The sequence below is a fragment of the Monodon monoceros genome, unplaced genomic scaffold (assembly GCF_005190385.1).
Source record: "Monodon monoceros isolate NGI ecotype Baffin Bay Population unplaced genomic scaffold, NGI_Narwhal_1 Super_Scaffold_19, whole genome shotgun sequence".
In the NCBI taxonomy this organism is placed as follows: domain Eukaryota; kingdom Metazoa; phylum Chordata; class Mammalia; order Artiodactyla; family Monodontidae; genus Monodon; species Monodon monoceros.
The window spans coordinates 35,946,560-35,974,424 of record NW_021703775.1 but is presented as its reverse complement, the minus strand read 5'-3'; the positions used below and the strand labels follow the sequence as shown (position 1 = coordinate 35,974,424).

At 35.6% G+C, this 27,865-nt stretch overlaps 1 protein-coding gene across 4 annotated transcripts in view; it reads left to right on the top strand.

Moving 5' to 3' along the window:
- EHBP1 (EH domain binding protein 1) overlaps positions 1 to 27,865 on the top strand; it is a 491,557-nt gene that overhangs the window by 258,098 nt on the left and 205,594 nt on the right. For all 4 annotated transcript variants that reach the window (XM_029231704.1, XM_029231706.1, XM_029231705.1 and 1 more), the window contains 2 exons: positions 24,399 to 24,580; positions 27,569 to 27,708. In XM_029231704.1, coding sequence (XP_029087537.1) covers positions 24,399 to 24,580; positions 27,569 to 27,708 — 322 coding nt within the window. The remainder of the gene's footprint in view (positions 1 to 24,398; positions 24,581 to 27,568; positions 27,709 to 27,865) is intronic.

Sequence of the window (27,865 nt, the reverse complement as noted above, 5' to 3'; positions counted from 1 at the left end):
CTCAATAAAGTTCCTCAAGGGATTAGTACAGTTTCACCATTGTGCTCACCATTGTTCCCACCACCTTCAGAACTGGTCTTACCCTCAAGGCCCTCTTCACCATCTACACCTGCTCACTGATTCTTTTCCACTTTTCTTCCTTGTTAAAACCTGTTCTTTGACCCTTTTGGGTATTAAAGTTTGGATAAACTGTAGATTCAGATTAGAGAAATTTTAGATTTTTCCTTTTTAAAATATACAAAATTCATTTAAAAAGTATCTGTATAACCCGAAGTTATTGTCTTTTGTTTTATTTTAATTTTTTTCCTATGGGTCAACGGCCCTTGATAAAAAGTAGGTTTTCCTCCTTCCCTAATAGATAGTAGCAGGCATAAGGATTTTGATCTTAAAAAACAGAAAGAGCAGGTATGGTATAAATTTGGCTTGATGGCTTTTACACTTCTAAGATTTTAGCATTCTTCTCAAAGGACTCTTAAAGTAATATATAAAGAGAAATAATATATTCTGAAATGTCAGTCTTTTTCATCCTTCTGCTCCTTCTTGGCTCAGCTGGTCTTTTCTACTCTTTTCCCAATAAACCTCTTCAAAAAACTTCTCCATTCTCCATCTTTCTCTAGTAGATAATTCCAGTTTAAAGTGGTTATCAGGATAAAAATGGAGCTTGGTATTTAATTTTAGGACTTTACTTTTACTAGAATACATCAATTACTTCCAGAGACTCTAGTACTGACTTTAGTTCTTCTTAAACAGCTTGTTTGGACACTGCTTGGAAATATGTGTGAAACTGGGTGACCCTTTCTGAATCTTCCTTCTCAGCACCATATGAATAACCTTTGTTAATTTCTGTTGCTCTAAAAAAGCCAATTGTATCTCTAAAGTTAAGTCAGAATTCCTGCCTTCCAAATAGGGATATTCGGTTGTGGATCAAGACTACTAGATTATATTTGAATTGGTTTTTTTGATTGTCATAAGAGTTATAGGATTTTGCATTCTAGCATGTGAAATGCTTTGCCTTTTAAGGTAGCCTAACTATTCTCTGAGGATCTGGCATCTCCTTTCTTAGTATATATAGACAGTAGGATTTACTCTGTTATTCTGCCTAATCAAGTATCAAAAAATAAATATAGTTCTATGTTTCCTGTTTCAATCCCTGTACTAGTTGAGTTTTTTTCCTTTTACAGAATATAATATAGTGTGTTGATAACTTTTTTAACTTTCTTTATCAAGTAATACATATAAAATATGTTTTTCATGGCAGTGTACTTGCTTTCTAAGAAATCAGTATAATTCCTGATTTTTTTTGTGTGTGTGTGTGGTACACGGGCATCTCACTGCTGTGGCCTCTCCCGGTACGGAGCACAGGCTCCAGACGCACAGGCTCAGTGGCCATGGCTCACGGGCCCAGTCTCTCCACGGCATGTGGGATCTTCCCGGACTGGGGCACGAACCCGTGTTCCCTGCATCGGCAGGCGGACTCTCAACCACTGCGCCACCAGGGAAGCCCATAATTCCTGATTTTAAATGAAGAAATAAAATTTTTTTTCCTATGTTTCCATGTTTTTAGGCTATCATTATATTATTAAAATTTTAAACAAGAAGGAACTGATCAAATCGATTAGAAATATTGAAAATTTTGCTATTGAAATGTCATGACGACAGAACATTTTCTTTCCCTACTTTTTTTTTTTTTGCCGTACGCAGCCCTCTGTCACTGTTGTGGCCTCTCCCGTTGCGGAGCACAGGCTCTGGACGCGTAGGCTCAGCGGCCATGGCTCACAGGCCCAGCCGATCTGCGGCATGTGGGATCTTCCCGGATCAGGGCACGAACCCGCATCCCCTGCATCGGCAGGCGGACTCTCAACCACTGCGCCACCAGGGAAGCCCTCTTTCCCTACATTTTAAAGGGAATTTCCTTCCTTTCAAAATAAAACAACTGAACTACTTCAAAAACAGCTAAATAAGAAACTTAAGCCTACACCTACTTTATGCCTCACAAATTTGGAGTTAATGTTTTAGAATTCAGAAGGCAGTAATAGTCACGCAAATGAACATGAATTCTGACACTGAAGCTACCCATGCCATAACTATGATCTGAAAAGCTACATCCAGTTCTTAGTGGAAGACAGTGAGGTCTTGGGAAACAAAAACAAATGTTGAATCTCTGTTTTATTTTTTTTAATGTAATGTCTTAAATAACATTATCTTTTCAAAAAATTTGCATAAACTTGAATTTTTTCCTTGAAATTATTTATTTTTACCAAGCTTTCAGTAGTAAAACAGGAAAGTCAAAATTTCCACTTTTTTCATTATTCGTTTTTTTTTTTAATTTATTTTTGCTGTGTTGGGTCTTCGTTTCTGTGCGAGGGCTTTCTCTAGTTGTGGCAAGCGGGGGCCATTCTTCATCGTGGTGCGCGGGCCTCTCACTATCGCGGCCTCTCTTGTTGCGGAGCACAGGCTCCAGACGCACAGGCTCAGTAGTTGTGGCTCAGGGGCCTAGTTGCCCCGCGGCATGTGGGATCCTCCCAGACCAGGGCTTGAACCTGTGTCCCCTGCATTAGCAGGCAGATTCTCAACCACTGCGCCACCAGGGAAGCCCCTCATTATTCATTTTTAAAATTAATTTTTTTTGAAAAGTAATAGCTGGCCAAAGTTTATTTTAAAAACTAATACGAAAGAGTAAAAAGTCGGTCTCCCTACTTTTTCCCTCTTTTCTTTTTCTCAGAGAACTTAATATTAGGTTTCCTTTGTATATCTCCAGAAATACACATATCACCTTTTAAATACACAGCAAAAGCATAATAATAATATTTTATATTGCTTTTTTCATTTAACCATATATGTTGATAGTTTTTAAGTATACAAGAAACACACTGTTAAATTTTTACTCTGTCATTATTTTTCCCCACATAGAACTTATACTTTTCATTGTTAGAGTTTTTAAACGTAAAGTTTTAATCACTAATGAATAATGCCTTATTCAAAGTTGCAGTGCAGTTTAATACTTTAAATTCTATAGTATGTACCATTTACAAAGCACTTTCTTATATTTTATGTTACTCCATCCTCTCAAAAGCCCTGTGAATAAAACCTAAGTATAGCGCGTTTTATTACAGGTTTAATGATGTTCAAATTTTTATCTTTCTTGAACACCTCTTTTCATGACTTCTGATTTCTTCTAATTTTTAAAAACAGGCAGAGGCAAATCTTTTCCTTTGTCTTCTCAGTTTTCCCCCCTCCCTCATCCCCTTCTCCGGAAACACACACACACATACACACACATTTTTTAAACCTAATGAATAGAGGTACACTTCCTTAGTTTTAGCTTCCCTAGCTTCTGTGAAACTTTTGAGCCCCGTGCGTGAAAGGATCCTATTTTCTTAAAAAAAGACAAGCATTTAGGAAAACCAAACTAAATAATCTTCCTTTTTTGTCCTATGCAAAACATATTCTGACTGTTAAATTATGAACATGTAAACATCATATACAAATTGCTATTCACTTTTAAAAGAAGTGTTCAGGGAATTCCCTGGCGGTCCAGTGGTTAGGACACTGCTTTCACTGCCCAGCGCCCAGGTTCGATCCCTGCACGGAGAACTAGGATCCCACAAGTCGAGGGGCGTGGCCAAGAAAAAAAAAGTGCTGAAATACTGCTTACAGTTCTGACTCTTAGCTATGCATGGCTTTTGTGTCAGATCACTTTGCATGCAGTAACCTGGTGGTAGTTGTTGTTGCTTGTATTATAATTTGAGCACCAATAGTGCACTAGATGCCACACCAGACACATCCCAGCCCTACAGGCACAGTTTGATTGGCAGAAAGCTCTTCCCATAGAATGGTAATAATTGCATAAAAGCCAAAGGAACTGAATTGAAATTTTTATCAATAGTTAACCTGAAATAACCCTTGCTAGATAATGTTCTCCAAGTAAAAGTCTGTTTAAGACTTTAGTTTCAAAGATAATACCTTTAAGAGTACTTGCCTTTGCTGGTATGTTTATACATAAACAAAAATATGCTAGCCCAGCATGCTGCTGTATTATGTGAAGGGCCAACCAAGTTCGTTTCACTTCAACACAACTCCTTTTGCTTAACAGGCAAGCCTCTTGTCTTTTTAATAGTGGATGGAGGACACCTAGACATGAACACTTTTCATCCTACATCTACCTCAAAAAAACAAAAAACAAACAAACGAAAACAAAACCCTGCAAATGAAAACAGTACTAGAACTGATAATAGGATTTAAACTCTTTTAGATATGTCCTGATAAACTTGTAGCAAGTTTAAACTTTCTGAGCCTAAGTTTCCTTCCTCATCTGAAAACAGTGTAATTGCACCAGCCTTACCTATTTAACGAGGTGTTAGTGAAGATCAAATAATTATCTCAAAGTAGGTCACTAAACAAATGAGAAAAATGGTTATTAACTTTGTAAGTGCTTTTAGAGCAGCTGGTGTGAAAACATAGGTTATTTTTTTATAAAGGGTGTTGGAATATATGGACATAGGGAAGGAGATGTAAGTGGAATGAAATGTAATATTTGTTTCATAGAAAAATATTTTTCTGTGAAAATCTCTTCTGTTGCTGCAAACTGCCAGGTGCAGCCAATTGTCTGCTTCTTCAGAGGCTTTTTAGTATAGTGGTTGGAGTGGTTAAGAGTGCAGGCTTTGGGACTTCCCTGGTGGCACACTGGTTAAGAATCCGCCTGCCAATGCGGGGCACATGGTTTCGAGCCCTGGTCGGGGAAGATCCCACATGCCATGAAGCAACTAAGCCCGTGTGCCACAACTACTGAGCCTGCACCCTAGAGCCCGCAAGCCACAACTACTGAGCCCACGCACCACAGCTACTGAAGCCTGCGCACCTAGAGCCCGTGCTCTGCAACAAGAGAAGCAACTGCTATGAGAAGCCCGCACACCGCAACGAAGAGTAGCCCCCGCTCGCCGCAACTAGAGAAAGCCTGCAAGCAGCAACGAAGACCCAACGCTGCCAAAAATAAATAATAAAGAAATAGATTTTTTTTTAAAAGAGTGCAGGTTTTGGATATTCCTAGCTGTGTAGTCCTGGGAAAGTTGATGAACCTCTCTGTACCTCATTTTAGTCACGTGTAAAATGAGAATAGTAACATACCTATTTCATGAAGGAGTGTTGTACATTAACACATCTGCTTAGAGTAGTACTCAACACATGGTAAGTTGTCATTGTAGTGAGTTTTGTTGTTATTGATCTGACTTAAGCAGCAGCTAGAATTATAGAAATCCATGATGTAAGAAATGCTTAAACATTTTCACTGCAGGAAAAGGTCTGAGTAGTATGTTGTCATATGGTCTCTCTAGTCTTTTCTATATGTGAAAAATAGTCTTCAAGCTTTTGTATTAAATACTTTAAATAACTCTACATGTGATTAGGATTGGGGAGATTATACAATTCTTACAGAGAGCTGTGTAGTAGATCCATGTATACAAATAGTGTTATCCATTATTGCTTATTGAAGAAGTTCCCTATAACCAGATAACTTATTTATTTTAAATGGTGGTAATTTAAGGTGTTGAATCTTGCATTTTAATAATATTTCTGATTTGTAGCTGAAAATGTTAGCTGATCTTTATATTATCTCTTTTTTTGGTGCTATATTCCAGAGAATTATACCTTAACTGTATGTGATTGTTCAATTTTAAACTTTAATGGTTAATTATGACTTTTCAACTTCAGAAGGTTTAAGATTTTTTTTTAACACCCTGGAGCTGAAAAGTACTTTTAGAAATCACCTACCTACCTTCCTGCTCTTAGACAAAGCTGTACCTAAAACATCACAGAAAGCTATGGTAATTATCTATATGATTTTTTTTTTAATCTAAAGAAAGAATATCCTACAACTTGCCCTGAAGCAAGCTCAACACTCAAAAATATTTAGCTAAAGTATTTAATTATACTGGAAGCTATGAAGCTGGGGCATCAATATGAGGACTAGATAAAGAGTAAAGAGTTACTCTAACTTTTCATATTCTTTTAGTTACCTGTAGGCAGAAAATAACTTTTAAAAAACACTTAATCCACTTGGTTCAAAATCAAGTAAATGTTTGTGAAAACTGTATTCCATGGCACCAGAATCTGGAAGTACAAGAAAAGAAGTATGTACTCTAACAATGGCATTTTATCCACACCCTGCAGATCGGTTTGGAATTGGCCATACGAGCTGCTAAAGTAACTACCTGAAGATGGATATGAAAGCATTGTATATGACCACCATGTCTCGTTTAGAAACCACCACATTCAAATTCAGGCATAGATTCATCACTTTAAAAGTCCTCTTGGGGTAGAATGCGTAGGTGCTGTTTCATCACATAAAGGAGAAAACATGCTGTCTCTAACTTAGAAAGCCTAAAGTATTCAGTAGTTTTTTATGCTAGTCATGTGCATCCCATAATTGGGTTTTACATCTCTTCTCCACTTCCTTGCACAAACTGAATGTTCCTTGTCCTTTTTGTAGTGATGGCAGTGATGATACTTGAATTTTAAAGCTATATGAATGATGATTTAACCCTAGATTGTCCTCATGTATGCTAGTGTCCCTGAAAAACCTCATTTACCTCATGTTTTTAAATGGTGTGGTATGTCTCTGGTAGTAGATAACCCAACTTTCCTGTCTTTCTTTATTTAATGTTATTTGTGACACTGAATCAATATTGATCCTATAAAGAATGTCAGTATCAGAAAGGTTTTTTTTTTTAATGATGTGAGGATGGTGATTTTTAGCTGCATACTATATAAAATTCCAGGACTTGTTTACTAAGATTTTTCTGGTTAAGAAATTTTAAAGACAATTGGATTGTGTTTTATATTTAACAACTGTCCAGACACTATATAAACTGTATCACTGGGAAAAAAATCTAGATGTAGTTGTTGTGAATTGACCTAAACCAAGTTGATCATTTGTAAATCTTAGGGGTTTTCTTTTTTGGTTTACTTTCTTTTTTTTTGGTAGATAGTGGTGACCACTGAAAAGTTTGAAGGTGTCTCTTTGCACTCTTACTGTCAGATTATAAAGAAATGACCACATTCTGCCACATATAGATACTTTTTAAACAAACATTCATTAGCATGCAGGCACAAAACAATTCATGACAACCTGTTCTGTAAAGTCCATGAAGGAAGAAGCTTTGTACTGTCTTCATTTGTCATTCAGACCATAACCTTGCATGAAAGGTTCAATAAAACTAGCATTCACAAGGCAAAAGTCAGTTACCCTTCTAGTTAGCATCAGGCACCCAGAAATGCTCCCAAACCAATGGCTAGATACAGGACTGTAAAGGGGATCAACTCTGGGCACCATCTCTAAAAGTAAAAGCTATAGGTCTTGCTGGATTTTTATCCTCTATTTAGTAGTGGAGAATAACTATAAAGTATTTAATCTAATTTATAATTCCTTGATATTTAATTTTAGTAATGAAACACACTTCTAACATTCATCTTGTTAGCCAACAAGCTATTTTACTTATAAATATTTTACTTATAAACCCCATTTTTGATATTCACTGTGCGGTTAGCGGTGTCTCAAATGTTGATCACATTATGGATAAAGTGCTTATGATTACTGTATCTGTCTGATACATTGCTCCCTCCACCTGGCTTCTCAATTAGGACAGTTGATTGCCTGTGAAGTTGAAGTTTATCTGACACATTCATATCTATCACACCATCTATGCTGGTATTGTAAGTATATTACTGACATCATAACAGGAATGTTGTTAAATATTTGAAGTGGAGGAAATATTATTGTAATACTTGTCATTTTTCAATGTGTTTTTAAATTTTTTAAAATGTGTTTTAAGCACGTTTTAAAAAGTGTTTAAAAAATACAATTGACCCTTGTACAACTCTGGGGGTTAATCTGCTTATAACTTATAGTTGGCCCTTGGTATCCCCAGTTCCTCCAAATCCAAGGATTCAGCCAACTACTGACCATGTAGTACTGTAGTATTTACAGTTGAAAAATATCTTTGTGTAAATGGACTCCTACAGTTCAAACCCATGTTGTTCAAGGTCAACTGTACATTTGATCACTTTAATTGAAAATACATATGATCAGTTTACTTATTCACTGATGCTGTTTTCTTCATTAGAGATCTGAGATGTGGCTTTTAATTTTTTTCATACAACTCATGCATTCATTCAGAAATTGCTAAACACCTGCTATGTGCTGGGAATTGTATTAAACTCCAATATAATTCTCAAACTGTAGTATGTATTAGAATTATTTTGGGAGCTTGTTAAATCTCCTCAAGTGAGATCCAGGACTGTATTTTATCAAATATCCCAGGTGTTACTGCTGAAGGTGGTCTCAGGCCACACTCTGAGGAACACAGCCCAGGAGATAACTGATTAACCAGACTAAACACCTGCCTTGAAGAAGCTCACAGTCTGATGGAGACAAACAAGGAAGCAGAGCTAATGATTGGTACCATATGGGGCCAGGTGCTGGGAATTCTAACTCTGGCAGAGGAACTAAGGAGATTTTTCAGAATACTTAATTCCTTAACTTGGTGGGTCTCAGCGTGGTGGTCGGTGGAGTGTGGGGCATTTTTGCCCCTTGGGGAACATGTGGCAATGTCTGGAGACACTCTTGATTGTCATGCTTTGGTGGGAGAGAGGTAGAATGTGCTATTGGCATCTAGTGGATAGAGGCTAAGGATGCTGCTCTACACGCTTCAATGCATAGGAAAGCCTCCCCCTGCCAAACAAACAAACAAACAAACGGGAAAAAAGAAACCCAAAGAATTATTCGGTCCAAAATGCCAATAGTTCTGCTGTTGAGAAACCCTGCCTTAGCTTAATTATGTTTTCCTTTGTCCCCTCTCCCCATATACATATAACTTTTAGAAATTATGAAAGTATTAAATAGAATAAATGATGTTAAGTATGAATAGGTGATTATTGTAAAGGAGGCAAAAAATAAATGTATAAAGTAAAAAGGAAAGTTTGGGACTTCCCTGGAGGTTCAGTGGTTAGGGCTCCACGCTTTCATTGCCGAAGGCCTGGGTTCGGTTCCTGGTCGGGGAACTAAGATCCCACAAGCCGTGCAGCACAGCCGCACCCCCCAACCCAAGAAAAGTTCTTCTCTGTTTTTTTCATGAGTCTATATAAATATACATATATTTTGAGGTTGTTAAGTTTCTGTTCTTAAATGGGATCATACTTTACATATTGTTTTATGACTTGCTTTTATCACTTACAGTGTGCAGTTTCTGCACAGTTTTTCATAGGGCAGATGGATGGCTTAACCATTCTTCTGCTGATGGATGTTAAGGTAGTTTCCAGTATACTTGATGGTGTTATAAATAGCACTTCATTGAGAATTTAGGCGCGTGTACATGATAGATTCCCAGAAATGGAATTGTGCAGTCAAAGGGGACATTTCTTTTTTTTTTTTTTTTTTTTTTTTTTTGCGGTACGCGGGCGTGTCACTGTTGTGGCCTCTCCCGTTGCGGAGCACAGGCTCTGGACACGCAGGCTCAGCGGCCATGGCTCACGGGCCCAGCCGCTCGGCAGCATGTGGGATCTTCCCGGACCGGGGCACGAACCCGCGTCCCCTGCATCGGCAGGCGGACTCTCAACCACTGTGCCACTAGGGAAGCCCTATTTTATTTTCATAGTTTTAGTGCTAAAGGAATATCCTCATAATAGGCTGTAACTGTTTATATTCCTACCAACAGTGATTGAAGTGGATTTTCCACACCCTCAGCAACACTGGATATTACTAGACATTAATTTTGTCACTCTAATGGGTGAAAATACTATCTCTTTATCATTCTAATTTGTGTTTCCCTGATAACTAGTGAAGTCGAGTATCTTGTTATATGTTTATTGGCCACTTATGTTTTTCTGTGAATTGCCCAAGGATACCCATTGCCAATTTTTAATTGAAATGATTATATTTTCTTACTCATTTGTAGACTTTTATGTATTCTGTACATTATTTTTTATATATCTTGCAGATATTTTCTCCCTACCTGTCACTTTTTTTAAATTCCAAATGGTGTCTTTCACCACGTAGAAACATACTATTTATATGTTCAAATTTGTGTCTTTTCTTATATGCAGTACAGTGTAGTGGTTAAGTGTACATATTGCAGAGCCAGGTCACCTGTTTTCATATTTCAGCTCTTCTGCTTACTAGCTCTGTAATCTTGGGCAAGTTACTTCATCTTTTTGTGCCTCAGTTTCTGTCTTTAAAATGAACTAGTAGTAGTATTTACCTCAGGGTTGTTGTGAGAAACAAATGAGATATTACAGTAAAGCACTGTCATGAAGTAAATACTCTATAAAAAGTAACTTCCGTTGTCATTTCTGCTAGTTTTGTGCCTTATTTGGGAAGGTCTTCTGTGCCTCAGAATTATAAAGGATTATAAACTGCACCACAGAAAAATTGAACAGCATATACAAGTGGCAGAATATTATCAGAGCATGAAGTGCAGTTGGGGGTGGGACAGTTGATTTTTCTTCACATAGAATCAGAGACAGTATCTCAATGAGCTTTGCTATGTTAAAGAGTTTTACCTTTATCCTAGAAGCAGAGAAAAACCTTGACAAATTATACGCATGAAATAGTTGTATAAAGATTCCCACTTTTCTTAAACCATATGGAAGGAGAAGATTTTACAGTGAATAGTATTGGCACTATTTAGGAGGAGGAAAAATTAGCTCCTTACCTCAGTGCAAAAGGAATTCCAAGTGGATTTTATTGAAGACAATAAAATAAACAAAACTAAAAGAGAATAAAAGTGAATATTTGTTGAATCAATGGATAAAGAACTTTCTAAGCTTCTAAGCAGTGGGAAAGAAATCACTGAGGAAAATGTACATAGGTTTGTCTACATAAAAATCAAAACTAATATATATTTTTAAATCGTAGTAAGACTTATTGTTGGGGCTTCCCTGCTGGCGCAGTGGTTGAGAGTCCGCCTGCCGATGCAGGGGACGCGGGTTCGTGCCCCGGTCCGGGAAGATCCCCCATGCCGCGGAGCGGCTGGGCCCGTGAGCCATGGCCGCTGAGCCTGCGCGTCCAGAGCCTGTGCTCCGCAACGGGAGAGGCCACAACAGTGAGAGGCCCGCGTACAGGGGAAAAAAAAAAAAAAAAAGCTTAGCTCTAGTGCTGGGATTATGTATCATTTTCATGTGCTTTTTTTTACTTCTCTGTGTTTTGTTGTTTTTTACAGTGAACCTGCATTATTTGTGTACTAAGGAAAATATAAGGTTTCTAAATCATGAGATTAAAAGGCAAAGCAGGAAGATATTAAGTATATTAGCAACAAAAGTGGCAGACAAAAGGCTAACATTTTCAATATTTAAAGAGCTCTAGAAATATATTTTTTTAAGGGCATGACTAGTTTTACAAAAGAGAAAGTATAGATGGCTAATAAACACAGAAATATATTCAAGGTCATGAGTTATTAAAGAAATGCAAATTAAATCAGTGAGATACAAGTTTTCTCTTAACAGTTTAGCAAAGATTTAAAAATATGTAATAGTGCTGTTGTGGGTGTGGTGAATGAGACAAGCGCTGTTATACATGGTAGGTTATAACTTGGTATGATTTCTTTGTAAAGCATTCAATTACTTTATTCAGAAATTCCATTTCTACAAATTAGTCCTAAGAAGCAGTCAGAAATGCCAGAAATATTTTGGGCAGAAAAATGTTCATTGCAGCATCATTTCTTAGTGACAAATATGAAGTGACCTAAATGTTAATGGGGACAGTTACGTACATTTGTGGTGTAACCATAGTTCAGAATATATGTGCAACTTCTAAAATTTAGGTTTACAAATTTATAATGTTAACTTTAAAAGACATAAGATTTTACAAACAGTATCATCTCAACTATTTAAAAATAACGAGAAAATATGTCAAAATATTAGCAGTGGTTTCAGCTAGTTGGTAAAGTTTTGAGTGATTCTTTTTTTGTACTACTCTCAGTGTTTATAATTTTCTGTGATGAATTTTCTCATAACGAGAAAAAAAGGTATAGCATTAAAACAAGTGGTCAGCCTTAAAGAATTATGGGAGATGAAACCTAGGTGTGTAGAGACTAGAGAAATCCCAAGGCTCTGGCAGTGGTCTGTTCATAGATGTTGATGCTTGAATTTAGGAAAAAGTGGCATTGGAGATGGAAAGAAAGGGTCCAGATTCTGGAAAGATTTAGCAGTTAGAGACAACTTGGTTTGGCGAGTCCTGAGAGTGGGAGGCTTGATGAATGGCGGTACAATTCACTGAGATGAGAACTCAGGGAAGAAACAGCCGAAGGGATGGAGAGGAGTTCAGTTTGGCTATGTTGTGTTTGTGATGTGGGTGAAAATAGACAGTGGGCACTTGAGTGCTTAGGTCTGGAACACAGGAGTAGGTCAGTCAGTTATGAAGATTTGGGAGTCATTATCAGCACAATCGTTCAAGTCCTGGCCATGAATAACAATCCTTGAGTACAAGGTCTTTAAACTAACAAATGATTCTAACTCCCTTAGAACACCTACTGAAAACTTACTTTAAAATATGGTAGTGTAGTTTCTGTTTAAGGTTAAAAAACTACATACAAGAATATGAGTAAACTTTTAGTGGCTTTCTTTAGGATTACAGGGTTGATATAATCTGCTGTTTGGCAATTTTATAGTAGACTTAATTTAAGGTCTCATATATATATATTTTTTAATTTGGACAATCTGCAACTTATGTAGATATTTGACTTAAATACTTTAACTTGTATTTTTATGTATATCTGGAGTTTCCCTCTATTTGAGAAGGTTGAGGGTTTTTTTATTTAGATATTTTTAGAGGGATTTTAGATTTTATTCTAAAATCCATATAATAATTTTTATAAATGTTTTAAAGTACATATCGAAACTGATTTTCAATATTGATTCTTTCAATTTACATTTGTGCTACCAAACTCTCTTCCATCCAACCATCTAAGTTGGTTATTTTAGCTGACATGGTTTCTAATTAAGTCTTTGTGGTTGAGAGAGCTCCTTATGGCATGTCTGCTTTAGCATTTAATTGCTCCATGGACTCCAAATTAAATTCTATAGTATCCCATTTTGGTCTGCTGATGAAGCAAAGATCTTTTCAGCATGGCCCAAGAAATGCAGTGCTTGTGACAGCTCAGAGGACTTAGCATCACAATTTTGAAAAAGTTAGGACAGTTTGACTTCTAGATTGACTTTTTATCACTTTAAAATAAAATTTAAAATGTTATCACAGAGTTAAATGAGAGAATGTTAGACACAAAATAGGCTCTCAACAAGTATTTGTAGAATAAAGCCAAACTGTTGACCTTGATATGTAGTGCACCAAATTATTTTGTTTTAGAAAGAACAAAGTCTTGGGAGTTTTTAGGTTGAATTTAAATGAAAAGTATCAGGAAACAAACGTGATAACTGTCAGAGAAGATATAAAGTGTTTTTGCACTGGGGTGACAGATTAAGAAACTTCGAAGGTCTCATCTAGTTCCACGTTATCTCATTTGACAGTTTTGGTTCTTGAGTCAGTAGAGAAACTGGATGTTTACACAAATACTTGGGTGTGTTAGTTCTTTACTAAGAAATAATTCACATAGTCATAAGACAGAGGGCAAGATCTAATAACTGACTTTTAAGCATTAGTCTGATCTCATGTCTTTAGAATGCTGTTTCGAATTCTAGCTACCTGTCACTTCATTTCTTGGTTTTCTGATTCAGTAGTACAGAATCAGAACAGAATTTAGAGTTCTGATGGACAAGAATGAACAGAATCAGGCATTAGACTGTGAGATTCTAGAAAGGTATGTGCTGCAAGCATTGATTTACCATCAAGTACTTACTACTTGCTTACAGTGATGCTGAGACATAGCATCTAAACAGGCAAAACAATAAGAGAGTGGCATGATTGCATTGCTGATCACAGGTTCACATCTAGAGAATTCCAATAAAATAAATTCTTCAACAATCTTAATAAGTCATTAAGAATTACTAAATTGAAGAGCTTAGGTCAACGTGAGACAAGTGAACCTGGTTGTGATGGTTATTTCTTTATGAAAATGCTCAGTTCTTTTCCTGTAAAATTCAAATGAGGAATTCTGCTTCTGGCAATGTGACAGACTAGATAGCATGAATAACACCCCTTTTGGAAAATAGCTAAAAAGTCAGGTAAGATATGACCAAGTGATATTTATAAATGCACTCTTGAAGTGACCCAGATAGACAGAACCCAAAGAAGTCTTTTTTAAAAAGTTCAAAGCAGGACATCTAGAAGCTAAGCATTCATAGTAGCTTTCCCACTGAGGGGTTCTACTAAACCCATGACTTACTACTTTTACCACTGCATGAAGATGCAGAAGAAGTCTGGTATCTCCCATTCCCCCAAGATGGAATGTCTAATAAGATCCTCTTGTTGCACAAAATTGACATCCCAGAGCTATACCATCAGTGTAAGGATGAAGAAGAAATGAACTCACTGCACAGAAGACAACAACAAGGAAAATTGCCTCTTCTATCCTTAGCATTAATGGGTAGAAGCAATATCATCCTTGAAAATTTATAGCCAAGATCTAGCCCTTACATGGGTTTCACTAAATATATTCTTGATGTTATAGTAAGATTATTATTAAATTTTGTCCCTTGAGTACTAGTTTTTTAATATTCTTTGTGACAAAAATAAGTAAGCATAAAGCAGTTATACTGCATTGCAAAGGACAAAGTTATTCAAGAAAAAGCACTTGTGTGATTGAGTTGTAAACTAAACTAAACACATTTTTATCCTGGAACACCATTTTTACTTGAAAAAACAGCTAAGAGATAAACTTGTTATTCACACTTGGATATTTATTTAGTGAAGGTTTTCTTGAAACTGAACACAGTGAGCCTGCTACTTAAAGGTTAAGTGACTGGAATTGTTCGTTGCCAATGATAAAATTCAAGCTTTCAAGTGAAAATTAGAATTGTGAAAAACTTAACACTCACCACGTTAAGTTTGATAGTTTCCCAATGCATAAAGATATATGTGATGGAACATATATGTGATCTTTCCAACATCATACTGGAAGTCCTTGCTGATGCAATAAGAGAAGAAAAGGAAATTAAAAGTATACAGATTGGGAAGGAAGATATAAAACTGTCTTTGTTCACAGAATACATGATTATCTATGTAGGAAATCTGAAAGAATCAACAAAAAACCTCCTAGAACTAATGAGTCATTATAGCAGGGTTGCAGGATACAAGATTTATATACAAAAGTCATTTGCTTTCCTGAATACCAACAATGAACAAGAGGAATTTGAAATTAAAAGCATAATTCCATTTATATTATCACCCCCCAAAATGAAATACTTAGCTATAAATCTAACAAAATATGTACAAGACCTATATGAGAAATACTACAAAACTCTGATGAACAGAATCAAAGAACTAAATAAATTGAGAGATATTCCATGTTCATGAATAGAAAGACTCAATATTGTCAAGATGTCACTTCTTTCCAACTTGATCTAAATATTCAGTGCAATCCCAGTGAAAATCTCAGCAAGTTATATTATGGATATCAACAAACTGATTCTAAAGTTTATATGGAGAGGCAAAGACCCAGAATACCCAACATGGTAATAAAAGAAAAGAACAATGTTGGAGGACCAACACTACCTAAATTCAAGGCTTAAAACAAAGCTATAGTAATCAAGACAGTATGGTATTGGCAAAAGAAGAGACACCTAATGGAACAGAGAGCCCAGAAAGAGGCCCTCATAAATATAGTCAACTGGTCTTTGACAAAGGAGCAACACAGTGGAGCAAAGGTATTCTTTTCAACAAACGGTGCTGGAACAACTGGACATCCACTTGCACAAAGATGAATCCAGACAGAGACTTTACACCCTTCACACAGATTAACTCAAAGTGGATCATAGACCTAAATGTAAAAGGCAAAACTGTAAAACTCTGAGAAGATAACACAGGACAAAACCTAGATGACCTTGGGTAGGATGATGCCTTTTTAGATACCACACCAAAGGTATGATCCATGAAAAAATAATGGGTAAGTTCAACTTCATCAAAATTGAAAGCTTTTGTTTTGCTAAAGAATGAGAAGACAAACCACAGACAGGGAGGAAGTATTTGCAAAAGACACATCTGATAAAGGACTGTTATCCAAAATATACAAAGAAACAAATAAGAAAACAAACAACTCAATTTAAAAAATGTGGCAAAAACCTTAAGAGGCACCTCCCCAAAGAAGATATACAGGTGGCAAATAGGCATATGAAAAAAAAGCTCCACATCATATGTCATTAGGGAAATGCAAATTAAAACAACAAGATACCACCACACACCTCTTAGAATGGCCAAAATCTGTCACACTGACAACACCCAATGCTGGAGAGGATGTGGAGCAACAGGAACTCTCATGCATTGCTGGTGGGAATGCAAAATGGTACAGCCACTTTGGGACAGTTTGGCACTTTCTTACAAAATGAAACATACTCTTACCATATGATCCAGCATCTCACTCCTTGATATTTACCCAAAGGAAATGAAAACCATTGTCCACACAGAAACCTGCACATGGATGTTTATAGCAGCTTTATTCATAATTGCCAAAACTTGGAAGCAACCAAGATATTCTTCAGTAGATGAATGGATAAACTGTGGTACATACAGACAATAGAATATTATTCAGTGTTAAAAAGAAAAGCCATGGAGGAGCCTTAAATGCATATTACTGAATGAAAGAAGCCAATCTGAAAAGGCTATATATACTGTATGATTCCAACTAGTTGATGTTCTGGAAAAGGCAAAACTATGGAGGCAGTAAAAAGATCAGTGGTTGCCAGTGGTGGGGTGTGGAGGAGATGAATAGGCAGAACACAGAGGATGATTAGGGCAGTGAAATACCCTATATATCATAATGATGGGTATATGTCATTAAAAATCTATCCAAACCAATAGAATGTACAGCCCGCGAGTGAACCCTAAAGTAAACTATGGACTTTGGGTGATTATGATATGTCAGTGTAGGTTTGTCTGTGGTAAACAGTTTACCATTCTGGTGAGTGATATTGATAATGGGGTAGGCTGTGCACGTGTGGGAGCAGGAGATCTATGGGAAATCTCTTTACCTCCCTCTCAGTTTTGTTGCACACCTCAAACTGCTCTAAAAATATAGTCTTTAAAAAGAAAGTATATATATTCTTCATAAAAATATGTTAATGTATGAGTTTATTAGTTATGTTTGAATGAACGAAATATTTTCTAAATTTCTGATATTTTTTAGTAGGGCAAATATTGACAGGCATAACCCACATAAACAAAAGCTCTTTGTAGTTCTCAATTAAAGCATGTAAAAGGGTCTTGAGATAAAAACATTTGAGAACCGTTCATCTAAACTCTCCAGTAAAAGACAGATTATCAGACTGGATTCAAAAATTTTCTGGATACATGCTATTTACAAGAGACAATCCTAAAATAAAAGGTTATATCAGAAAGAGCAAGAGGAGCCTGCGATGAAGTCTGTGAGCAGCTTCTCAATTCTTTCACTTATTTATTTTTTGATTTGTGTCCTTTAGAAAATGTCCCATAACGTCACATTTGAAATTTCTACTGCTCTGTCCTTATCACATAGGAAATACCATGATTTGGTGCGATAGGTGACTTTGCATAAAAATGATCCTGTTGTGAAAATAGCAGTGCATGCACACCAGTTAAATACTTTTAAAGACCCTGATCAATTATGAAAACTGATCATAAGTCAGGCTATAAAGCTTGTCTTAATACATTTTGAAAGATTAACGTTACAAAAATTACATTCTGTGACCCTAAATCAATTAAATAGTAATCATTACATAAAGATAAGTAGAAAAACTCCATAAAGAAGAAAAAAGTTTATAAACATCTTATGAGTCAAAGAACTTGTAATGAAAGATTAGAAAATATTTAACTACAGAATAACAAAAATAATTCATACTAAAAATGTGAGACATATTTAAAGCAGTGCTTAGAGAAATATATAGCCTTAAATGCTTACATCAGGAAAGAAGTAATGCTCCGAATTCAGGAGTTAGAACAGAATATACCCAAGGAAAATAGGTGGAATAAACGGCAGCAGAAACTACTGAAATAGAAATATACATTCACTCCAAAGAATCAAGAAAGCTAAAAGTCACTGATTTGGAACGCCCAATGAAAGAGACAATTTATAACAAGCATTATCTAGGAACAAAAGAGTGAGAAGGCACAAACAGTGCTGGGAATAAAGAAATGTACAAAACGATAGATTCTGCAGAGATTAAAATAGTAAAAAGATATTTTTAAATAGTTTTATGTTACTAAATTTGAAATATTGGCAGAATACTTATCTAAACTGATTTAGGGAGACATTGTACATCTACCTCTGTAATCATTAAAGAAATTATATCAGTAATTAGAAACCGTCCCCAAAAGGAAACAGGCTCAGGTAACTTTGGATGTTTTTTGAATGTTTCCCAGGAATGTGGAGTTGCTTTAATTCTAGAAAATCTACTAATTTACCACATTAATCTGCCATAGATTCAAGGTTAAAAAAATCTTAAATTATCCCAAAAGATAAAGCTTTGGTAGTTAAGGCAATATTGTCTTGTTGTGAGGTTAGAACAATTGGCTAGTGGTACTAAATTAGAAATCATTGACCTGTATATTGAGACCAGATTTTTGGTAGAGTGGGCATTCTAGATGGGGGAAAGGATGGATATATGTGGACTATTTAATAAATAGTGCTGTGATAATTATTTACCCATAATTTTTTAAAAAGTGAAATTGGATCCCTATCTGAAAACGTACACAAAAATTAATTCCAGATGGCAATGACTCTTAAATATGAAAAGCAGAGGTATAAAAGTTTTGAAGGAGTAGGAGGAAAGCTTTATGACCTCAGGGTTGGGAAGATTTTCTCAAGCAAAATGCAAAACCACAAACCATAAAGGAAAATGTTGACTTTGAAATTGGGTTCATTCAAAAGATTCCACAAGGAATGAAAGTACAAGCTAAAAACTGAAAGAAGATGTTTACAGCACATATAATTGACAATGGGTTCAGTACCAGAATGCATATGTAATTAGTAATCAAAAGATAAACAGCATGGTAGGAAAAAGTACAAAAGATTTCACAGAAGAGGAAACACGTGACCAATAAACTATGAAAGGATAATCGATGCATTAGTAATCAGGGGAATGCAATTAAGACTGTAATGAGGTAATATTTAATAATCTCAGATTGGCAAAAATGAAAAAGAAAATACCAAGTGTTGATAAATGTGAAACAATGGAAACACTTAGGGAATGTAAATTAATAAAGCCACTTTGGATTACAATTTGACATTTTCTGGTAAAGCTGAACATGTACATATCCTATGGCCCATTCTAGAAATATATCCTAGGCAAATTCTTGCATGTGTGCATGAGGATATAGACATAAGAATATTGATAGCTTTGTTAATAATTCCATATAAATAAATAAAACTCAAACAGCCATGTTCATCAACAGTAAAATGGATAGGTAAACTGTAGAATACTCATGTAATAGAATACTAGGAGCAGTGAAATTTAATGAATTACAGCTGTACACATCAACATAGATAAACATCAAGAACTTAGTGATGAACATAAGAAACAAGTTACAAAAATGTTAATGTTGTTTCATTATAAAAAGTTAAAAAGCATGCAGAACTAGACAATATATTCTTTTATCATTTTTTGTTGTGGTAAAATATACATAACGTAAAACTTACCGTTTTAAATATTTTTAAGTGTGCAGTTTGTGGCATTAACTACACTGACAGTATTGTATGACCTTTACCACTGTCTGTTTCTGGAACTTTTTCATCATCCCAAATACAAACTCTTTACCCATTAAACAATAACTCTTCATCTCCCCTCCTCTCATTGCTTGGTAATCTCTGTTCTACCTTCTGTCTCTATAAATGTACCTATTTCTCATATAAGTGGAATCATACAATATCTGTCCTTTTGTGTCTGGCTTATTTCACTTAGTAAAATGTCCTCAGGGTTCATTCATGATGTAGCGTGTGTCAGAATTTCATTCCTTTTAAGGCTGAATATTCCAATGTATGGATATACCACTTCTTGTTTATCCATTCATTAGTAATATACTCTTTAGGGATGCATACATATGTAGTATTCCTTTTTTGAAAACGGGAAGGGAAGAAGTAACCCAAAATTCAGGGTCTGGTTACCTTTGGAGGAGGGAATGGGACGGATGCAATTTCAGAGGGAAAATGAAGATTTTAAGGTACTGGTATTTTTCTGTTTCTTGAGCAGGATGGTCGGTACAGGATGTTCATTTTATTATTCATTAAGTAGTACCTGTATATTTTATACTTTAGTATGTGTGATGTATTCCACAGTTAAAAAAACCTCAAATGATAATGCCATTAATTTTCAGTGTGTTATAAAAAACCTGATAATTAAGGTATTAGTACATGACAGAATTTTTTAGAACATTCTGTGTAATAAAGCTCTGAAAAATCATAAAATCTAAGTAAGCTCCTTCTCTCCTTCCCCCAACCCCCAGTTTTCTTAATATGGGAGAAAGAGTTAAATTTCTAGCAGGTGGTTTATTTTATTTGATGTTTTAATAGGTAGAGAAAATCAGTCAAATATTTTAGTAGGAGAGGCATTATATTAATTGTATTTATCTTGGGGTACATAATAAATGAAACATTATATAATGAACTATTCTGTAAGAAGATCCTAACTTGAATAATTTGGACAAGAGATGTTCTCTCCAGATGTTCTGGTCCATAAATATTAATAATAAATACTGTTTATTCAGTACCTACTATATGCTAAAAACTCTACTAGGTATTTTCATATGTTACTGCAAGAATTTATTTAGGACATATTTCTAGGATGGGAATTATTGCTGAGTCGTAAAGTATTCATCTGTTCAACTTTACGAGGTAATGTCAAATTGTTTTCCAAAATGGCTGTATCCATCAAAACTCTCTCCAGTAGTGTTAAGAGAGTTTGCATTGTCCCTCATCCTTATTAACACTTGGTATTATCCAAACTTGAAAATACTTGCCAGTCTGAGAGTGTGAAACTGAGGCTCAGATACGTGAAGAAATATGCCAAAGATTAGCTAGTGAATAAGTGCTGGTGTCACATTCTAATTCAGATTTGTCTGATTACAACTGTAATAAGGTGGAATCTCAAAGAAATGGAAATATATAGGCTAAGTCTTTTTTATAACAGAGAATAGTTATGAAAAATGAGATTAAAATTTCTTTTATGTAGTAATTTCCTTAGGGGAAGTATTTCTGAAAGTGTGATTTTCGATTAACTGGATCAGAATCACCTGGTAGAAGGGGTGTGCTTCTGGGAGGGACAGGATGGGAAATAGGAGGGGGGTACTTATTATTTTTAGAAATGCAGCAGATTCTTGAGCCCATCTCTAGTTTTACTAGTTCAGGATCTCCAGGGGTGAGATCCAGGTATCTAAACTATCTAAAGCTTTCTTAGTTTTATTTTTGTTTTTTAATAAGCACTGAAGTTTAAGAACTTCTGCTTTAGGGATTTTGAAGTAATTCCCCGAATACTGCCAGGTTCACATACAAACAGAGGTATAAACATGAGCCCAGAGTCAGAAACTTAGTCTTAGACATATGTAAACATTCACTTCTTATTGACTTCTGTTATCTAACGTCCTTTCTCTAAGGGTTCCTCTTACTGTTTCTTTCTTTTACTTCTCTGCTCTTATCCAACCTTCATGCGAAATGAAATAGCATTAGGACTTTGACAACAGTATAATTCTCTCTAAACTCTCTCTGACAGGCTGACCCCTGGTGTTTTAAGGAAGGACAAAAGTGTACGAAAGACATATAGCAGTGCAATCAGTTATTTTATTCTTCTTTATAGAACTGATGATAACAATGATATCAATTTTGGGTGGGTAAATATATAAACTTGATGGTTATAAACAGTGAAGATTCATGGAGCTGGGATTAGAGCCATGAAAGATCCTTATGTCTTTCTCATTATTGTTCTTGTAAAAAATGCATTTTCTATGACTAGCTAATTTTAAAGAGGAAAACAATGACTGAGCTGGGTAAAGAATTACTAGAAACATCATTTAGGCCCTTTTCCCATCAAGGACACAGACTCTAAGTGAGATCCTATGTTAATATTAGAAATGGATGTTGTAGACTCAAAAGAGCTCTATTCTGCTCACCTACTCAGACCTTACAAGGGGCCATTTTCATTGTTGCTGAGCAAGTAATTGCTTAATTAAGTGGTACAGCTAATTCTATTGTGTTTAGAATTTAGTAGCTTTCATTTCCTTTTGTTTCAGAGATACCAATATACCAAATACTTTAAAACTCTCTGAGTTCAGCAGAAAACCTTTCTACGTAATTTTTACCTTAAAAATGAAATTGACAGAATGTTAATCATCAAAACTAGATTTTGCAGGAATCATCCTTAAACTAGGCTTCCAAAATTATGCTCATTTCCAAGTTATCTTAATTTTTATAGTTTATTTGGTTATAAAATTAAATAATTACTCTTAAGGGATCAATGTCATATTTTGTGAAACAGATTTTAACAAATCTGAAAATAATATGTAGCAATTTTTATGTCATGCTTTCAAAACAGAGGCTTTAAATCCTATATTTTATGTAGTAGTTGTTAGCTATTCTAAAGGTACAATAAGAGATTATTGTTCATATCAGTGTAATAAATTGATACTCCCTGATCATACTTTTTCATTTTGCACATTGTCAGAACCTTGGACCTTAATCTTATTCTTTGATTGACAGTAGCGACCAGGGAAAGAACACTTGTATTGTTTGGGATAGTCACATCTGTTCAACTTGATTCAGTTGAGGGTATTTGCATATTCTTAAGTATTTCTTCTGAGAGGGCTTAAATCCTTCTCAAGAGCTTGATGCATTTTTGAAATTCATTCATAAAATATCTACATGCACTAATAGTTCTGTATAATATTGCTGTGCATAATCTGACAGATAAGACCACATTTTAAAACAAGGTATTCTTTAGGGATACTACATTACATTTTTACTTGTTCTGCTGGCAGAAATGTCATTTTTTTGGAAAAAGGCCATTTTAATATTTTGATTAAATTAATATATCCTTATTTTAGGCAAGTTTGTCAATCATAGGACAAATAAGGATTTATTAAATAATAATTCAGAAGTTAATGGTAGTTTTTCCTGCCTTGGTTGGAAAATTGAGTAATTTTATAAAAAACCATTGTAGAGTTTGAATGGATACCTATTTAGTCTCCTTATTTTATAGGGAAGATTACCAAGGCTCAAGTTTACTGACTTACTCAAGGTCACACTGCTTGGAAATTAGGTTTTATTTTCGGTCTGAACTCTGAGACCAGTAAAGCCCAAGGATTGCTGGTATATGACTTTGGGTTTACATTATTTATATATTACCCTATATCTAGGATTTCCCCCTACCATTAGAATACATAGTCAAGGATTATGTCTTATTCATCTTCATGTCTTTCCAGAATTGACACCATGTCTTATACATAGTTAATGCCCAGTCATTATTTTGCTGTTCTGTTTTCATTATTTTCCTAGGCTATTATGCTAAAAGGATAATTTTGAAATGAGATAGCTTATTAATGGAATGTTAAACATCTTTGATAGCAAATAGGTTTCATTTTGTGTTCCATTTCTAGTGAATTGGCAAGAGCTGTGTGGAGAAGACTTGAGATCTGCTGGGGTCGATTAGCAGTGTCCACCACAGGCATAGGATAAGAGAACCCAATTCTTTCTAGCTTGATTTTATGTGATCTTAGGGAAGGAAGAGAGGACTTTAGACTGTAGTGAGCAGAAAAGGCCCTGGGAAGAATTAACTCTCAAAGTGCAGGATAGATAGAATTCAGAGACTGCAGAAAAAACGAGGTAGAATGCCACAGAGGCTGGGGTTCTATAAGAAACTGGAATTGTTCAGAAAGAAGAGATATCGCTAGGGTACATTAAGTATAATTAAAGTAAGGAAAATAATTGTTGAGTACTTTTGATACCTAGCCTTGTGCTAGATCCTCTTTTTACAGGAACCCTGGAGACCTTCTGTCCTAGTTTGCATTCCTTGCTTTTCCTTTCCTGAGATATTTAGGATTGTTCTAGTCTTCCCTTATTTCTCTGAGACAGCTCTCTCCAATTTTCTATCTGCCTTACTTACTTAAAGATATGAAAGTTGTGATATAACCTTATTACAATTTTTTTCAACATTATGTTATAGGAATTCATTGGAAAGGGAAGTCTCAACTGCTATTTAATCATATTATTAAAAGAACATTCAAAAATATTTGGCTGTGAAGTAAGTAACTCCAAATTACATAATGATTTTTTGTCTTCCAGGAATCCCCTTCTGGTCGAAGGAAAGCTCTTGCTACCACCAGCATCAACATGAAACAGTATGCAAGCCCAATGCCAACTCAGACTGATGTCAAGTTAAAATTCAAGCCATTGTCTAAAAAAGTTGTATCTGCCACTCTTCAGTTTTCATTATCTTGCATTTTCCTTCGGGAAGGAAAAGCCACGTAAGTTTCTTTTATCAAATAAGCTGTTTTAGAGTATATTTTAAAACACGGTGCGTAAATAGCTTTTGACTTAGTAAACTGTTAACAGTTGAGAATATCCTACCGCATACCTATCATTCTGGCCAATTCTTTGTTTCAGAGGCTGAATTAGATGTACTCCTTGTTATTTATAGTCTCTTTCAACTCTAGAGAATGATCAATAATATAAAAATGACTATAGCAATTTTCAAAAATGTAAGTTGTATATTATAGGTTATCATAAGGGTCTGTTTTATATTTGTGTCTTCAGTGTAAGTAGTTGTACTCTGAAGTCCACAGTTCAATTTGTAGAGCTGTTTGATGCAGCTGAGGCATGAGAGGAAGCCAAAGTGAAAAGTTTAGGATAAGAGGAATGAAAGAATTAAAGGAACTTTTGCCAATGCATATTCTTTGGCTCAGCCTTCCAAAACTTGTATAGGAAGGTACAGTACAGTTACGTAACCAGTTTGCTATGACCATTATCTCTTTCAAATATCACTTCTTAAGCACTGAATAGGCATTGCACAAAGATAACTCCTACACCCAGTTCTAGTCTCCTAAAAGAGTAAAATTCTAACTGGTTAAAAAGAGGTAAACAGGGCTTCCCTGGTGGCGCAGTGGTTGAGAGTCCGCCTGCTGATGCAGGGGATGTGGGTTCGTGCCCCGGTCCGGGAAGATCCCACGTGCCACGGAGCAGCTGGGCCCGTGAGCCGTGGCCGCTGAGCCTGCGCGTCCAGAGCCTGTGCTCCGCAACAGGAGAGGCCACAACAGTGAGAGGCCTGCGTACCAGAAAAAAAAAAAAAAAAAGAGGTAAACATACCTAGAACAGGAAAAAATTAGTATTATTTATCTTAGTTGTTCCATACAGTCAAATCAATGGTAAGTGTGAGTTTGGGGTGTAATGAAAGGGTCAGCACCTACTTGGAGTGGAAAATCAGTGAGAGGAGAAATGGAAATTCTGTGCCTGAGACTTAAAAGGTGATAGGAAGAAGGCAGCTATGAACATTTCAGTCTAATCTGCATCACAGTTCTGAATGTGTTTGACTTAGTGGAATGCGGTTACTATAATTGGCCATGTCTACTTGACTGATTAGACTGGATTCTGTGCGTCAGTCAAAAAGAGATGTTTGGCACTCATCTTCAGGGCAACAAATGACTTGGTAGATAACAGTAAGCCTCTTCTCTAGAAAGTTGGCTTCTATGTGAGTGTGGTGGAGGGACAGTGCAGGATGGAAGCAATTAGTCTTTCATCTCAGGACTTTAAATTGTAGACTTAAATATTGAAAAGTTTAAAATAAAGACCTTACTCTGAAGTTCAAGCCAAAATGAAAGGAAAGGAAACACAGAAAGAAGAGAGAAAAAGTCAGAGAAGATCTTTTGAAGGTGGACTCCTTTCCGCTGGGCAGAAGCAGTAAGTGATTTAGCACCATTCATTGGAATTTGGGTGAGAGGAAATTCAAACCAAATGTCTCAATTTGAGTGGAGAATGCTCTCAGAACACCCTAAATCACCTCTCTATCTCCTCATTCCTTGCCTACTCACCTTTCCCAAAGAAGAATGTTCAGGGTGAAAATATAGGAGATAAAATTAAGCAAGTTAACATTTTAAGAACACTGTTATATATTGAAATTATACCCTGGTGATGGGAAAGCAGTTTGTAAGACATTCATATAAGGTAATACAACTGTTTTTGTCCATGCAGACTTTGTGCCACTAAATTTGTCTTAAAAGGGGGAAATGATTTTGTTAACTCTAAGCTTATATGAGATAAAATGCAAAGAATTTCAAACCAGTTTAGCCTGCAAAATCTTACCATATTTAGAAGTGAATTTTTTTTTTTTTCCCGGTACGCGGGCTTCTCACTGTTGTGGCCTCTCCCGTTGCGGAGCACAGGCTCCGGACGCGCAGGCTCAGCGGCCATGGCTCACGGGCCCAGCCGCTCCGCGACATGTGGGATCTTCCCGGACCGGGGCACGAGCCTGTGTCCCCTGCATCGGCAAGCGGACTCTCAACCACTGCGCCACCAGGGAAGCCCTAGAAGTGAATGTTAACAAGCATTACTTTGCAAAGGAAACAGTGGTTTTGTTTTGTTTTTATTTTATTGTGGTAAAAACATGAGAAACAGTGTTTTAATTCAGTTTTCTGAATTTGGAGGAAGTATAGCAGATTGAAATTTAGTTAGTATGTATCATGTTAGAAATATGTTTCATTCACTGTAGTTTATTTGAAATTTAAAGTAAAATAATAGGTCAAGAAAACTTAAATTATTTAACATTTAGAGTATTTAATGTAAACTTTATAAATTTATACTTAAAATACTTCAAGATATTTTTACATTTTGTCAAATGTATGGTATTTAACTAACCCAAGTCATTTTCTATCCTGTAATTCTTAAAAAGGCTAGGCTTTTGGGTGCTAGTTCAATTACTGTAGTTTTTTAACTTTAGGGGAGTTTTAACTCCTTTGAGAAAAATGCACAGCTAAACAAGATTTAAATGTAGTTTACAGGGGTTTACCACTTCTTTTTACTCCTACCCACAAAACCAAAAGGGTTCATGGACTTCAGATTAAGAATTTCTATTCTAATTCCTTCTGCAAACTTGAATATTTTTAAAGTCTAGATCTCATCTGATTTGCAAACTATCCCATTGTTTTATGAAACAAGTTTTTGTTTCCAGACTTCATGATCAGAAAACGATACTTTAATTCCATGAAGAAAATTTTAGATCTGCAGCACAGAATTAAACTAACTCCTAACCAGTTAGTTTTAATCCTGTTTGCTTTCTATTAATTAAATGTGCCATTTAAAAATTAATGAATGAATATTTAGATTGCTCAGTAGTTTTGTATAACTGTTTAAAAAGTCTTGTTAATGTTTAGAAAGAAGAAATGTATTAATATTATTTTCTTAAGAAACAACCCTTTTGAAGGTAATGTCATTTAATAAATTGTGTATTATCATTGATATAGGGATGAAGACATGCAAAGTTTGGCTAGTTTGATGAGTATGAAGCAAGCTGACATTGGCAATTTAGATGACTTTGAGGAAGATAATGAAGATGATGATGAGAACCGAGTGAACCAAGAGGAAAAGGCAGCAAAAATTACAGGTTGGTGTTATTTGCATTAAACTAAAAATTTATCTGTTTTTTTTGCAGAGTTGAAAAACTCATTCTTGTTTCCCAGGAAAAAAACAACTCCACTAACAAGGTATTGTTTCTTTCCCAAGGCTTCTTAATATAATATACCATTTAGCTCTCTGGAAAC